Source organism: Coregonus clupeaformis, unplaced genomic scaffold, assembly GCF_020615455.1.
Source record: "Coregonus clupeaformis isolate EN_2021a unplaced genomic scaffold, ASM2061545v1 scaf3731, whole genome shotgun sequence".
Classification (NCBI taxonomy): domain Eukaryota; kingdom Metazoa; phylum Chordata; class Actinopteri; order Salmoniformes; family Salmonidae; genus Coregonus; species Coregonus clupeaformis.
Window position 1 is genome coordinate 25,001 of NW_025537185.1, and position 14,943 is coordinate 39,943.

General features: G+C 49.7%; 2 protein-coding genes across 2 annotated transcripts in view; both read right to left on the reverse strand.

The window, feature by feature from the left end:
* The window catches only part of LOC121561411 (histone H2B), a 14,745-nt gene extending 1,255 nt beyond the window's left edge, over window positions 1–13,490 (reverse strand). The window contains exon 1 of the mRNA XM_045220396.1: window positions 13,063–13,490. Coding sequence (XP_045076331.1) covers window positions 13,096–13,470 — 375 coding nt within the window. The 5' untranslated portion in view covers window positions 13,471–13,490 and the 3' untranslated portion in view covers window positions 13,063–13,095. The remainder of the gene's footprint in view (window positions 1–13,062) is intronic.
* Window positions 13,491–14,144: 654 nt separating this feature from the next.
* Window positions 14,145–14,747, reverse strand: LOC121561420 (histone H4-like). Its single transcript, XM_045220397.1, is given in 2 exon segments — window positions 14,145–14,268; window positions 14,270–14,747. Coding segments are annotated over 2 exon segments (312 nt in total). The 5' UTR covers window positions 14,519–14,747; the 3' UTR covers window positions 14,145–14,205.
* Window positions 14,748–14,943: the final 196 nt, after the last annotated feature.

Below are 14,943 nucleotides of genomic sequence, written 5' to 3' on the forward strand. Positions count from 1 at the left end.
TAAAGACGACCGTGTGCATAAACTGTGAGGCCGAGAGTGGCGAGAGTGGCGTACCTTACCCCACCCCCCCACACACACACACACACAATGAAGGGATTGATTTCCTACGCATACAGAGGTGATAGTGATGTGCCAATATTGTATGGTACCTTTCTTAGCAAACCAATAATAAAGCTTCTTATAATGGAATAAATGTTATGATGTTGATCATTTGTATTGCCGCAGGATAGCCTCAGATGTGTCGTCAAAGAACGGCCACAGAAGAGGGCCCATCTCAACTGTTCATTTCAAAAGGGACAAATTGGAGGGGGGGGGGTGCACTGATGCCATAAGGGCCCAAGAGCACAGACTGCCACTTTATCATTCAGTGCAGTTGAACATCTCAGATGTGACTAGCTTTCATAGGACAACTTATTGTTGCCATAATTGTCTCTTACCTGTACTTACTGGCTGCCGGCCCTCGGTGGAGTATATCGAGGAACAGAGGGTGCCTTTTAGGATAAGGACTAACAAGGTTTTGACTAGGTGGGATACAGCCAGTGGCGGTTTTACACGGAGGCCGGGGGAGGCCCATGCCTCCCTGGAAATGTCCCTGGCCACCCCTGTGGCCCCCCCGTGCTGACCAAATAAAAAATTATGAATTTATAACTATTTTACACGCGAGCGCCAAAAGCGGAACTAATGCAACGCTCTACACGGCAACGTTCTACACGGGTAATTAGAGTGGCGCACCCAAAAACGATTTAATATCATAAGTGACTTGTTGTTCTTGCACATAGCCTACATGTTCCTTTTGTTCCTCACACATAAATCAAATCAAGTTTTTAAATGTCTGGTCTCGATTTGTTTAGAAATGTAATCATATCTAAGCAAACTCATCGAAGCAGAAGCAAATATCCAAATGTTAGTAGGCTATCCTTGCTAGGTCTACACAATGTTGTGATGTTAACCACGTAACTTCATCCGTCTTGGCTGTTGCATCGCGATAACAAATACATTTTTAGTAAAGTAATCAACAGGTTATCTGCCAGTGTTAAGTAGGGAGGGATGGTTAGGTAACAAAATGTAATGCATGCCCCTACGTTTTTCTTCTTCTAATAGTTATCATGAAACGAGGAAGGGACATAAAGTCATTTTTGCCCCAGCAAACAAAAAAGTGAGAGAAACAAATCGAGGTTTTGAGAAAGTTGAGGAAGAGGGAGAGCCAGCATGTGATGAAAGTGAGGGGTCTGACAAAGAGAGGGAAATTCCAGAGGGTGAGGAGGATGAAGAAGAGGGTGAGGAGGATGAAGAAGAGGGTGAGGAGAATGAAGAAGAGGGCGAGGAGAATGAAGAAGAGGGTGAGAAGCATGAAGAAGAAAGCATACAGGGACAGAGAGATGAACAGCCAGAGTGTCACGGTTTCGGCCGAGGCTGCCTCTCCTCCTTGTTCGGGCAGGCTTCGGCGCTCGTCGTCTCCGGAATTCTAGCTGCCACCGATAGATGTTTCATGTTCGTTTGCTTTTGTCTGTTTGTGTCACACCTGTTTCTGTTTTACTTGATTAGTGTCCTATAAGTTGCTCGTTGTGTTTGTCATGTGTTGTGTATGATTGTTTTTCGTCAGTGTTGTGTTTGCTCGGTTGAGCATATTTCTCTCCACTGCGCTGGAGCTCGATTGCACCTGTTTTCGTGCACTTCTTCATTTTGTCGCACCTGTTTGTGCGCATTTTGCCTATACGCCTTGTGCGTAGTTTAGCTGTTGGGCTTAGTTGCCCTGTTGCCTGTGTTTGGGCCGGAATACAGCATTTGGAACCTACCGTCTGCGTCCTGCATCTGATTTCCTACACTACACCTACACACGCCCTGACAGAATCATACACCTACCATGGAATCAGCAGGAGCCGAAGCAGCCCAGACAAGACTGGAAGCCCAGGTTCGGGTTCAGCAGGAGCAACTCCTGCAGATGGGGAACGCCCTGCAGGAGGTGATTTCCACACTCCGAGGCTGGGGTTCGCCTCCACCACCGCCCGCCCAGCCAGCACCATCGGCCAGCCCGCCCGTTCCAGCACCGGAACCTCGAGGAGTCCGACTATCTCTCCCGAGGGCTTACGACGGGACAGCGGCTGGGTGTCAGGGATTCCTGCTCCAGGTCGAGCTATACCTGGCCACCGTGCACCCGGCACCTTCAGGGCACGAGAGCGTGTCCGCCCTGATCTCCTGCCTGGCCGGAAAAGCGTTGGAGTGGGCCAACGCGGAGTGGAGGAAGATAGACGCCACAACCATTACGTACACTGAGTTCTCCCGCCGCTTTAGGGCGGTGTTCGACCATCCCCCGGAGGGGAAAGCGGCGGGGGAGCGTCTGGTCTTCCTCCGGCAGGGGAGGAGGAGTGCTCAGGAGTTCGCGCTTGAATTCCGTACTCTAGCGGCTGACGCAGGGTGGAATGAGCGGGCCCTCGTCGATATATATCGATGTAGCCTAAGGGAGGACGTCCGTGGGAGCTGGCCTGTAGGGACACCAGTCTCTCTTTCGACCAGCTGGTCGACATGTCAATCAGGTTAGATAACCTTTGGCCACCCGCGGACGTCCTGAGGGGGTCCGTCCATTTCACCCTCCAGCGCATCCGAGCCGTGTCCTATGGAGCTCGGGGCGCTGGCGCTAGAGGTAGGAGGAGTCGGCAGGTGAGGGGGTCCATCCACTGCACCAACTGTGGTCGGGGAGGACACACCGCGGCTAGGTGCTGGGGATGGCCTCCTCGGGGAGATGACGACAGGTCCCGCACTGGGGATTCCCTCCAGGTGAGTAGGCGCCCCACTCACCCAGAGCTCACTGTTGCCCATTTTTGTATGCCTGTGTGTTTCCCGCAGGTGGCACCTCATTCCCAGTATAAGGCGCTGGTAGATTCAGGCGCGGCTGGGAATTTCATTGATAAGAAGTTTTGTTTAGAGTTAGGGTTTCCCCTTCTCCCTGTGGATGTTCCTTTTCCCGTTCACGCCCTAGATAGTCGTCCGTTGGGTACGGGCTTAATCAGGGAGGTCACGGCGCCACTTAGGATGTGTGCGCAGGGGAGTCATCAGGAGATAATTCAACTGTTTCTGATTGACTCTCCTGCGTATCCGGTGGTGCTGGGCATGCCCTGGTTAAGTACCCATAACCCCGTTATTTCGTGGCAGGAGAGGGCTCTGATGGAGTGGTCTGCTCAGTGTGTGGGTAGATGTTTGGGCGTTTCCTTAGGGGCTACCTCGGTGGAAAGTCCAAACCAGGTGCCCGCATTGCACATTCCACCTGAGTATGGGGATTTGGCTATCGCGTTTAGTAAGGCGAGGGCGACGCGGTTGCCACCCCATAGGCAGGGGGATTGTGCGATAGACCTTCAGGCAGGAGCTGCGCTCCCACGGAGTCATGTGTATCCTCTGTCTCAGGAGGAGAAGAAAGCTATGGAGGTTTACATAGACGAATCACTGAGACAAGGATACATACGGCCGTCCACTTCCCCCGCGTCCTCGAGTTTCTTTTTCGTGAAGAAGAAGGATGGGGGGTTGCGTCCGTGCATCGATTACCGTGGTCTCAATCAGATTACGGTGAAGTATAGTTATCCACTCCCGCTGATTGCGACCATGACTGAGTCGTTGCATGGGGCGCGTTTCTTCACGAAATTAGATCTCAGGAGCGCGTACAACTAGGTGCGCATCAGGAAGGATGATGAATGGAAACAGCCTTTAGTACCACCTCGGGCCATTACGAGTATCTAGTCATGCCATACGGGTTGATGAATGCTCCGTCAGTTTTCCAATCATTCGTGGATGAGATCTTCAGGGACATGCAGGGACAGGGAGTCGTGGTGTACATAGATGACATTCTCGTGTACTCACCTACCCGTGTCGAGCATGTGGCCCTGGTGCGCAGGGTGTTGCGGAGGCTGGTGGAGCACGACCTGTATGTGAAGGCAGAGAAGTGTCTGTTTTTCCAGGAGTCGATTTCCTTTTTGGGGTATCAGTTGTCTGCGTCAGGGGTGAAGATGGAGGTAGACCGAGTGTCAGCCGTGCGTAATTGGCAAACACCAACCACTGTGAAAGAGGTGCAGCAGTTTTTGGGGTTTGCGAATTACTACCGGAGGTTTATCCGGGGTTTTGGGCAAGTGGCAGCTCCCATCACGTCTCTCTTAAAGGGGGGCCCGGTGCGTCTGCAGTGGTCAGTTGAGGCGGACAGGGCGTTTGAGAAGCTGAAGGACCTGTTCACCTCGGCTCCGGTGCTGGCGCATCCGGATCCCTCTTTACCATTTCAGGTAGAGGTGGACGCGTCTGAAGCCGGTATTGGCGCCGTGCTGTCCCAACGGTCAGGCGCGCCACCTAAACTCCGCCCCTGTGCCTTCTATTCCAAGAAGCTCAGCTCGGCGGAGCGAAACTATGACGTAGGGGACAGGGAGCTGTTAGCTGTGGTACAGGCCCTTAAGGTGTGGAGGCACTGGCTTGAGGGGGCTCAACACCCTTTCCTCATTTTGACGGACCACCGTAACCTGGAGTACATCCGGGCAGCGAGGAGGCTGAACCCTCGACAGGCTAGATGGAGTATGTTTTTGACCCGTTTCTCTTTTAAGATCACCTACATCCCTGGGTCACAAAACGGTAAGGCAGATGCGCTGTCTCGGCGGTATGACGGGGAGGAGAGGTCCGTGGAGCCCACTCCCATACTGCCGGAGTCGTGTCTAGTGGCACCGGTGGTGTGGGAGCTCGATTCTGAGCTCGAGCGGGCATTACGCACCGACCCTAGTCCACCACAATGCCCGGAGGGTCGGAAGTATGTTCCGCTCGAGTGTCGGGATCGATTGATCTATTGGGCTCATACGTCACCCTCCTCTGGACATCCGGGTATCGGCCGGACAGTGCACTGTCTTAGTGCCAAATATTGGTGGCCCACGTTGGCCAGGGATGTGAGGGTATATGTTTCCTCCTGCTCGGTGTGCGCCCAGTGTAAGGCGCCTAGACATCTGCCTAGGGGTAAGTTACTGCCCCTGCCCGTTCCACAACGACCATGGTCCCACCTCTCGGTGGATTTTATAACTGACCTTCCCCTCTCTCAAGGGAATACTACACTCCTGGTCGTTGTGGACCGGTTCTCTAAGGCCTGTCGTTTGCTCCCCATGCCGGGTCTTCCTACTGCCCTACAGACCGCCGAAGCACTATTCACTCATGTGTTCCGGCACTACGGGGTGCCCGAGGACATTGTGGCTGACCGGGGTCCCCAATTCACCTCCAGAGTCTGGAGAGCTTTTATGGAGCGGTTGGGGGTCTCGGTGAGTCTCACCTCGGGTTACCACCCGGAGAGTAATGGGCAGGTGGAACGCGTAAACCAGGATGTGGGCAGGTTTCTCAGAACATACTGCCGGGACCGGCCGGAGGAGTGGGCGAGATATGTGCCCTGGGCCGAGATGGCACAGAACTCTCTCCGCCACTCCTCCACCCAACTAACCCCTTTTCAGTGTGTTTTAGGGTACCAGCCGGTTCTGGCACCATGGCATGAGAGCCAGATCGAGGCCCCCGCTGTGGATGAGTGGGTGCGGCGCTCGGAGGAGACGTGGAACGCTGCACACGTCCATCTGCAGCGTGCCATACGTCGACAGAAGACGAGCGCCGACCTACACCGCAGTGAGGGGCCTGTGTACGCACCTGGAGATCGAGTCTGGCTCTCTGCCAGAAACCTGCCCCTCCGCCTGCCCTGTCGGAAACTGGGTCGGCGGTTTGTAGGGCCATTTAAAGTCCTGAGAAGGTTGAACGAGGTTTGTTATAGATTACAGTTGCCAGTGGAGTATAAGTGTATTAACCCCTCGTTCCATGTGTCCCTTCTCAGGCCGGTGGTAGCGGGCCCACTTCAAGAACATGAGATCTTGGAGACTCCCCCGCCCCCGTTGGACATCGAGGGGGCACCGGCGTACACTGTAAGATCCATCTTGGATTCGAGACGTCGGATGGGGGGTCTCCAGTATCTAGTGGAGTGGGAGGGGTACGGTCCGGAGGAGCGGTGCTGGGTGCCGAGGAGAGACGTGTTGGACCCATCGCTTCTGACGGAGTTCCATCGGAGGCATCCGACGCGCCCTGCGCCGCGTCCCCCTGGCCGTCCCCGAGGCCGGAGTCGGCGCGCGTCTGGAGCCGCGCGTCAAGGGGGGGGTACTGTCACGGTTTCGGCCGAGGCTGCCTCTCCTCCTTGTTCGGGCAGGCTTCGGCGCTCGTCGTCTCCGGAATTCTAGCTGCCACCGATAGATGTTTCATGTTCGTTTGCTTTTGTCTGTTTGTGTCACACCTGTTTCTGTTTTACTTGATTAGTGTCCTATAAGTTGCTCGTTGTGTTTGTCATGTGTTGTGTATGATTGTTTTTCGTCAGTGTTGTGTTTGCTCGGTTGAGCATATTTCTCTCCACTGCGCTGGAGCTCGATTGCACCTGTTTTCGTGCACTTCTTCATTTTGTCGCACCTGTTTGTGCGCATTTTGCCTATACGCCTTGTGCGTAGTTTAGCTGTTGGGCTTAGTTGCCCTGTTGCCTGTGTTTGGGCCGGAATACAGCATTTGGAACCTACCGTCTGCGTCCTGCATCTGATTTCCTACACTACACCTACACACGCCCTGACACAGAGGGACAGCAAGTGGATCCATGTGGATCAAGTACTGCACCATCAGGTTTGTGATTAGGAAGGTTCTTACTATTTGCAAAGCAATGCAATTACAATGTAATGGTAGGCCTGCTGGGTGTCCTTAAAATGCTGCTTTCTGCTGTTAATTCTTTTTTGTGTCAATATGGCTCTGTTTTTTTTTTAAGTAAATACTTTGCCTACATTTTGAAATACATGCAGATATACAGTAAATAAATGTTGTAGTTGTGCCCCTATGTTTACTGTCCATCTTCTTCAGATATCAGCAAGTCTAAGTATGACGTACCAGTACAGCCGAACTTGAAGATATTCCCAACCACACTGATGGGGGACAGAAGACGAAGCTTCAGACCAAACTGGTACACTACTCATCCATGGCTTGAGTATTCTGTAATGACGGACTCTACATGTTGCTATGCATGTAGACATTTTAGCACACCAAATGCCCCAGACACCGTTTTTGTTTCAACACCTGGTTTTACAAACTGGAAAAAGGCAACTATGAGAAATGCAGGGTTTTCACTACATGCAAAGTCTGAACGACACAAGTGTGCAATGATCGCATGGAGGGATTATCAAAGAGCTGTTAGAACTGACGCAACACTAACAGATCTCCTTGACAAAGAACACACTAAACAAGTACAAGAAAATCAGGCATACATTAAAACAGTTGGGGAAGTGCTGTTGCTTACAGCTACACAAAACATAGCACAAAGAGGACATGTGTATAAAACAAATGTGTATAAAAAATTTGTATAAAAAGGTATATGTAGTATATGTTTGTTTAGTGAGCATTCATGCTGTCATTTTTTCCTAATGTGAACTATGGTGGAAATGTGCTGTCCTAAATGGACTTGCCCATATATGTTGTAAAGCCTTTTTTGTACACCTGCTCATCAACTGACAGTGAAGTACACAAAGACACAGACACACACACACACACACAGACACCTGTAATATTCTTGTTTTCATGTTGTTGCTGATATCCATCAGTGTTGTTCATATTGCTACATTGTGTTGACATGATTGTTGCTTTTAAACGAATGTTAACTTAATGTTTATTGTCTGCATCCTATTGGACTACTGGATGTTAATGTGTAACACGTTTCCCTGTTTATGTGCTTTAGCAATACTGTATGTCAATATGGTCATGCTAGTAAAGCCTCTTTGAATTGAATTTCTTTTCTGATTTGGTTTATTTTACCTAAATGGATACAGGGTAGTGTGTTTTGTTTATAAATCACTCAGAAAGTTTTCTTTCTTAAAACAAAATGTGGAATCAACTGTCCACAGTAGTGGGGCTTCCATAAATAGGAAATGGCACATTGTTGTACCCTTTGTTGTATCCTGGAGTTTTGTTCACATTGAATATGAACCCTGTATTTGTACCCTGTACTTAAAAAATAAAAATAAAAAATTCATTTTTATGGCACTATCTCTCTTGCATCTGCACTCTTGTACAAAATACGTGTTATAATAAATGTCATATGATTTTAAAGTCAAATAAAGTTTATAATCTTTGACTATCATGTGTTGCCAGTTTTTTTATGTGTGCCCCCCTGATTAAACACTGGCCCCTCCTTGGCCCCCCTAGTAAAATGTGTCTAGAACCGCCACTGGATACAGCTACGACCGGAAGTGACTTTTCCCTAGCAGGTTAGGCTAATTAGGCTAGAGTGCAGATACTTGACATGTACAGTACAACAACAAATCACAGAGGGCCTGTTACCACACCCTATAGGCTTGAACATCATAATATAACAATATATAATAATACTCATACATAATAATCGAAAATCACCTTTGACTACAGTGACATTGGTAGTAAGTAGGCTACAGTATAATGGATAGCTACCCAACTGGGACAGAAAGTGGAAATGGAAGGGGGACACGCAGTGAGCAAAACTCCTAACGACATAAAAACACAGACACTTCAGTGGAACGCACAGGGCTAGACGGGAAGGAAGACGTGGAGAAGGACTATTGAAGAGGAGATGAAGAACACCGGAAGCATCGAGTGAAGAAATGGGCCCGGAACAGGGTTAGGCCGAGATGCACTGTTGACGCCCTATGCTTCATTTAGGACCTCAAAGAAATGAGTCAACTCCTATAGGGACTATTTTCACCGCCACCTGCTGGACCAGAGGTCATGTGGCCAACACTCTGCTTGAGATCATTAAGAGCTATAAGGAGTCCATCAACTACCTGGTCAGTCAAGTCATATAGGGGGGGATTTCATGGCCACCTGCTGGAGCAGAAGTCATGTTTGCCAACACTGGCCTTAAAATCATTAGGAGCTATAAGGAGTCCATCAACTAACTGGTCAGTCAAGTCATATAGGGAGGGATGTCGCGGCCACCTGCTGGAGCACAAGTAATGTTTGCCAACACTGGCCTTAAAATCATTAGGAGCTATAAGGAATAAATCAACTCATCATTCAAGTCATATAGGGAGGGATCTTAGCACCACCTGCTGGATCAGAAGTACCCTTCACCGTAGGCACAAGAGAGCCATCATCTCTCAACCGGTGCAATTTCCATAAGTATGTGGTAATAAAACAAACAACGACAGCTCCTCATATAGGCAGTGGTTTCAAAACTCTAAGCGCGTGTTCAAGTAGAGCACACCAAATCATACATGTACTTGTTCATCACACTGAATCAGTGTTTAATCTAGAAATACATGCCTCGCGTTGCAATACGTGTTCTTGTAAAGTCATTGCTTTCCACAATGCAATGCTCACATCACTTTCCGTGTGATATTGTTGGTCATTTGTTCAAATGTATTTGACTATGACTTAATCCGACTGCTCTGAATTCATAATAACCTCACGGTTTGGTGTTAACCTACCGATTTTCAACTGCTTTGCCTACTGCAGATTAGGAACGCTGTCATGAAAATGTATGCTTGGGAAGTGTTGCTCCTGAGTGGCGCAGTGGTCTAAGGCACTGCATCGCAGTGCTAACTGTGCCACTAGAGATCCTGGGTCGAATCCAGGATCTCTAATGTCTGTGTTCTGAGTGGCAAAAAAATAATGATTTTTTCATAACATTTAGATATGTGCATACTGCCTGTCCTTAGGCAACCGCATTTAGAAGGGAAAGAAGTGGAACAAATGAATACTTTTCTTGCTCTTCAATCAAAACAAAACCTTCACAAAGTGGTGCGTTTTGCCCCTAAATGACCCCTGAGGATTAGTGTGTTCTCATTTGTCAGTAATTGACCCTGACATACTCCCTTTAAATGGTACTATTTTACGCAAACGTATACTGTAATGTACTACTATTATGATGATGACTATTATAATGTCACTTCACGGTAAGTAGAGCGAAATGCTGATATTGACAAGGTCAGAGATGTAAGGTATGTCCCAAATGCATCCCCTATACCGTAAACGTGGATCCAAAAGGAAGTTGCTGGGGTCTATTGGATGAGGGGTGTACTCAACTGTGCCTCAGAGAGAGGCACAGTTGAGTACTCTCTCTCTCTCTCTCACTCACTCACTCACTCACTCAGTCTCTCAGTCTCACTCACTCACACTCTCTCTCTCTCTCTCATTCACTCACTCTCTCAGTCTCTCAGTCTCTCTCTCTCACTCACTCACTCACTGACTCACTGACTCACTCACTCACTCTCTCTCTCTCTCTCTCACTCTCTCTCAGTCTCTCTCTCACTCACTCACTCACTCACTCATTCACTCATTCACTCTCTCAGTCTCTCAGTCTCTCTCTCTCTCTCACTCACTCACTCACTCTCTCAGTCTCTCTCTCTCACTCACTCACGCTCTCTCTCTCTCTCTCTCTCTCTCTCTCTCTCTCTCTCTCTCTCTCTCTCTCTCTCTCTCTCTCTCTCTCTCTCTCTCTCTCTCTCTCTCTCACTCACTCACTCACTCTCTCAGTCTCTCAGTCTCACTCACACTCTCTCTCTCTCTCTCATTCACTCACTCTCTCAGTCTCTCTCTCTCACTCACTCACTCACTGACTCACTGACTCACTCACTCACTCTCTCTCTCTCTCTCTCTCTCTCTCTCGCTCTCTCTCTCACTCTCTCTCAGTCTCTCTCTCACTCACTCACTCACTCACTCATTCACTCATTCACTCTCTCAGTCTCTCTCTCTCACTCACTCACTCACTCACGCTCTCGCTCTCTCTCTCTCTCTCTCTCTCTCTCTCTCTCACTCACTCACTCACTCTCTCAGTCTCTCAGTCTCACTCACTCACTCACTCACTCTCTCTCTCTCTCTCTCTCTCTCTCTCTCTCTCTCTCTCTCTCACTCACTCACTCTCTCAGTCTCTCTCACTCAGTCACTCTCTCTCTCTCTCACTCACTCACTCACTCACTCTCTCAGTATCCCAGTCTCTCAGTCTCACTCACTCACACTCTCTCTCTCTCTCTCTCTCACTCACTCTCTCAGTCTCTCAGTCTCTCTCTCTCTCACTCACTCTCTCACTCTCACTCACTCTCTCACTCACTCACTCACTCTCTCAGTCTCTCAGTCTCTCTCTCTCTCTCACTCTCTCTCTCTCTCTCTCTCTCTCTCTCTCTCTCTCTCTCTCTCTCTCTCTCTCTCTCTCTCTCACTCACTCACTCACTCACTCTCTCAGTCTCTCTCTCTCACTCACTCACTCTCTCAGTCTCTCTCTCTCTCACTCACTCACTCTCACTCTCTCTCTCTCTCTCTCTCTCTCTCTCTCTCTCTCTCTCTCTCTCTCTCTCTCTCTCTCTCTCTCTCTCTCTCTCTCTCTCTCTCTCTCTCTCTCACTCACTCTCTCAGTCTCTCAGTCTCACTCACTCACACTCTCTCTCTCTCTCTCTCTCTCTCTCACTCACTCTCTCAGTCTCTCAGTCTCTCTCACTCACTCTCTCTCTCTCTCTCTCTCTCTCTCTCTCTCTCTCACTCACTCACTCACTCTCTCAGTCTCTCTCCTTCTCTCAATCACTCACTCTCTCAGTCTCTCTCTCTCTCTCACTCACTCACTCTCTCAGTCTCTCTCTCTCTGTCACTCACTCTCTCTCCTCTCTCTCTCTCTCCCCAAGTGGGACAAGGGCTGCATATGTGGTTGGACTGGCAGAAGAATCCCAGCAGGTGCATGTGGGTCAGAAGGTTGATTGTGGCCTCTTTTCTTTTCCTTGTTGTATATATGTATGGGGCGGCAGGTAGCTTAGTGGTTAAGAGTGGTTAAGAGCGTTGTGCCAGTAACCGAAAGGTCGCTGGTTCTAATCCCCGAGGCGACTAGGTGAAAATCTGTCGATGTGCCCTTGAGCAAGGCACTTAACCCTAATTGCTCATGTAAGTCGCTCTGGATAAGAGCGTCTGCTAAATGACTAAAATGTAAATGTATAGGCTATCCCCAAGGTAGTCATTGGGATCCGCTACTGCTCCAACGACTATCGCAAGGGCCGCCCGCTCGCTCACTGTGTTATACTGTGACTTGGCCTACAGACACATTCATATCCTCACGTGGAAGCAACTGCCTTAGCTGGTAGAGCACGGCGCTTGTAACACCAAGGTAGTGGGTTCGATCCCGGGACCACCCATACACAAAAATGTATGCACGCATGACTGTAAGTCGCTTTGGATAAAAGCGTCTGCTAAATGGCATATTATATTATTATTATTTTATTATATTTATCCTGTTGCCTCATGAGGGTAGTAGGAAGGAAAATACACTATGTGACTCAAATGTACTACACTTTACATGGACATTTTGAGTCATGTAGCAGACGCTCTTATCCAGAGCCACTTACAGTTAAGTGTGTGCCTACATTTTCATACTGGCCCCCCTTGGGAAACGAACCCGCAACCCTGGCGTTGCAAGCACAGTGCTCTACCAACTGAGCTACAGGGGACTATTTATGTATGATGCGACCTGGACCAGAAATAACCCGTTGGCAAAAAGGGCTACGTTTATATATATATATATATATGCCTACTCCTATTCTTCCTAGACGGGATTATTCACCCCCTTTTTATTCTTGCCATTATCGTTCTCATTCACATCATTAGGGTATAGTCCAATGATGGAGCGTCCATTCTCTCCGTCCGTGTCCTACCGATTCAGGAAGTCGACTCAAAATGACTATCCGCTCATTAAACGACAAAAGGCATTTCTTTCCATTCAAACCCAACAGACTGCTTTTTTATTTACACCCTTTGTCAAATGGTGCCATTTTACATTGCCTTCACCTGGAATGGAGGCCGACAAACATGGGTTACTATTCAGCGTGCAAAGACAACAAAAAAGGCGTGCTAAACCCCTACGCTGGACCAGGCGGGGGAAATGATACAATGTAGCCGTTCTCCGAGCCGGCGCGCGCCGCCCATTAAACAATGATACAATGTAACCGCGGTCCTACAATGTAACGCAGCCTACCTGCGCATTCATTCGGTGGCGATGGAAATGCTCTTTTTACTGACAGAGTGGGTGGCTCTTAAAAGAGCCTTTGGGTTAGTAGAGCAGTCCAAATGCGCTGTTTACTTGGAGCTGGTGTACTTGGTTACGGCCTTGGTGCCCTCGGACACGGCGTGTTTGGCAAGTTCACCGGGGAGCAGCAGGCGCACGGCGGTCTGGATCTCCCTGGAGGTGATGGTAGAACGCTTGTTGTAGTGGGCCAGGCGAGAGGACTCTCCGGCGATACGCTCGAAGATGTCGTTCACGAACGAGTTCATGATTCCCATGGCCTTGGAGGAGATGCCGGTGTCGGGGTGGACCTGCTTCAGGACCTTGTATACGTAGATGGCGTAACTCTCCTTCCTGGACTTTCTGCGCTTCTTGCCGCCCTTCCCTGCGGTCTTGGTGACGGCTTTCTTGGAGCCCTTCTTGGGCGCTGACTTTGCTGGCTCGGGCATGATGATGTCTCGTTGCTTCTCAGAAACGAACGAAGGGGTGAAGGGCGCTTACCCGTCTTATGAAGAGGGAAGCGAATCAAAGTCGGCGGCCGTGGACACTCCCCTGCTTGCTCGTAGGGCGCCCCTGCTATTTGCCCAGTGGAGCTCTAGCGCTCAAAGAGCCTTCCGCTCAGAGGCTAGCTTCCCGAACAAAGACAATTGAGGGCGCGCGCGGGTCCTCACACCCTCCCTCCTCTCTATAGCCTATGCTCTGTGACCGATGGGGAATTGTGTGTTTCAAAAGGGGGGCCTGAATAGTTGTCCGAATGGCACGATTGTTGTGCCACATAATGCTGGTGATAGAATTGCCCACGTTGGCACCGTCAGACATAGGGCTCCCATTTTGGACTGTGTGTGTGCGCGCGCTGTCCCCTCTTTTTCGAGGCACGTCTACCGACTGGTGGTGGCTTTATGTTGTCCAAATGCCACTATTGCTTGACCCAAAATAACAACGTCACTACACTTTGCCACTGTCAGATATAGGCCTCCCTCTGTGCGCTAAAACGGGAAGGGACATTAGAATCCTCTATTTAATACTCCCTGTCCACTCGAAGTGGCTCATACTTTCCTACCAAATAGCATACGGAAGAAAAGAAAAAAACTATATGGAATGGGCCCTTTTGAAGCGGATGTGGGTGGCTCTTAAAAGAGCCTTTGGGTTCGAGTCGGGGTGTTGTGGTTCCGAAGAGAGTGACTTTAACCGCCGAAACCGTACAGGGTGCGTCCCTGACGTTTCAGAGCGTAGACCACGTCCATAGCGTGTAACGGTCTTCCTCTTGGCGTGCTCGGTGTAGGTGACTGCGTCACGGATCACGTTCTCCAGGAACACCTTCAGGACACCGCGGGTCTCCTCGTAGATCAGACCGGAAATACGCTTCACGCCGCCGCGGCGAGCCAGACGGCGGATAGCGGGTTTGGTGATTCCCTGGATGTTATCGCGGAGAACTTTGCGGTGACGCTTGGCGCCTCCTTTTCCAAGTCCCTTGCCGCCTTTGCCTCTTCCAGACATGGTGTGTTCGCTAGTTGAGTTCAAGTGAATGAATGACTTCAGCAACGGTGCGTGGAGCGCTATTATCTGCGTTTGGTCGACCTGATTGAGGCCAGCGGCACAGAAAGCGCGCCTCTGTGATATGTTCGGAGGCGTTGCAAAGGGGAGGGCGCTCGTTCTAGGGGACTAGGGAGGAGCGATTTCAAAGGTGACGTGAAAGCACCTACCGTGCGCGGGAAACATACTCAAATACTGATATAGGCTATGTGGAACACTCACTCACTCACTCTGTCTCTCAGTCTCTCTCTCTCTCACTCTCTCTCTCTCTCTCTCTCTCTCTCTCTCTCTCTCTCTGTCTCTCTCTGTCTCTCACTCACTCACTCACTCTCTCAGTCTCTCAGTCTCTCAGTGTCTATTTGAGTCGAATCAACGTAATATAATCTTTT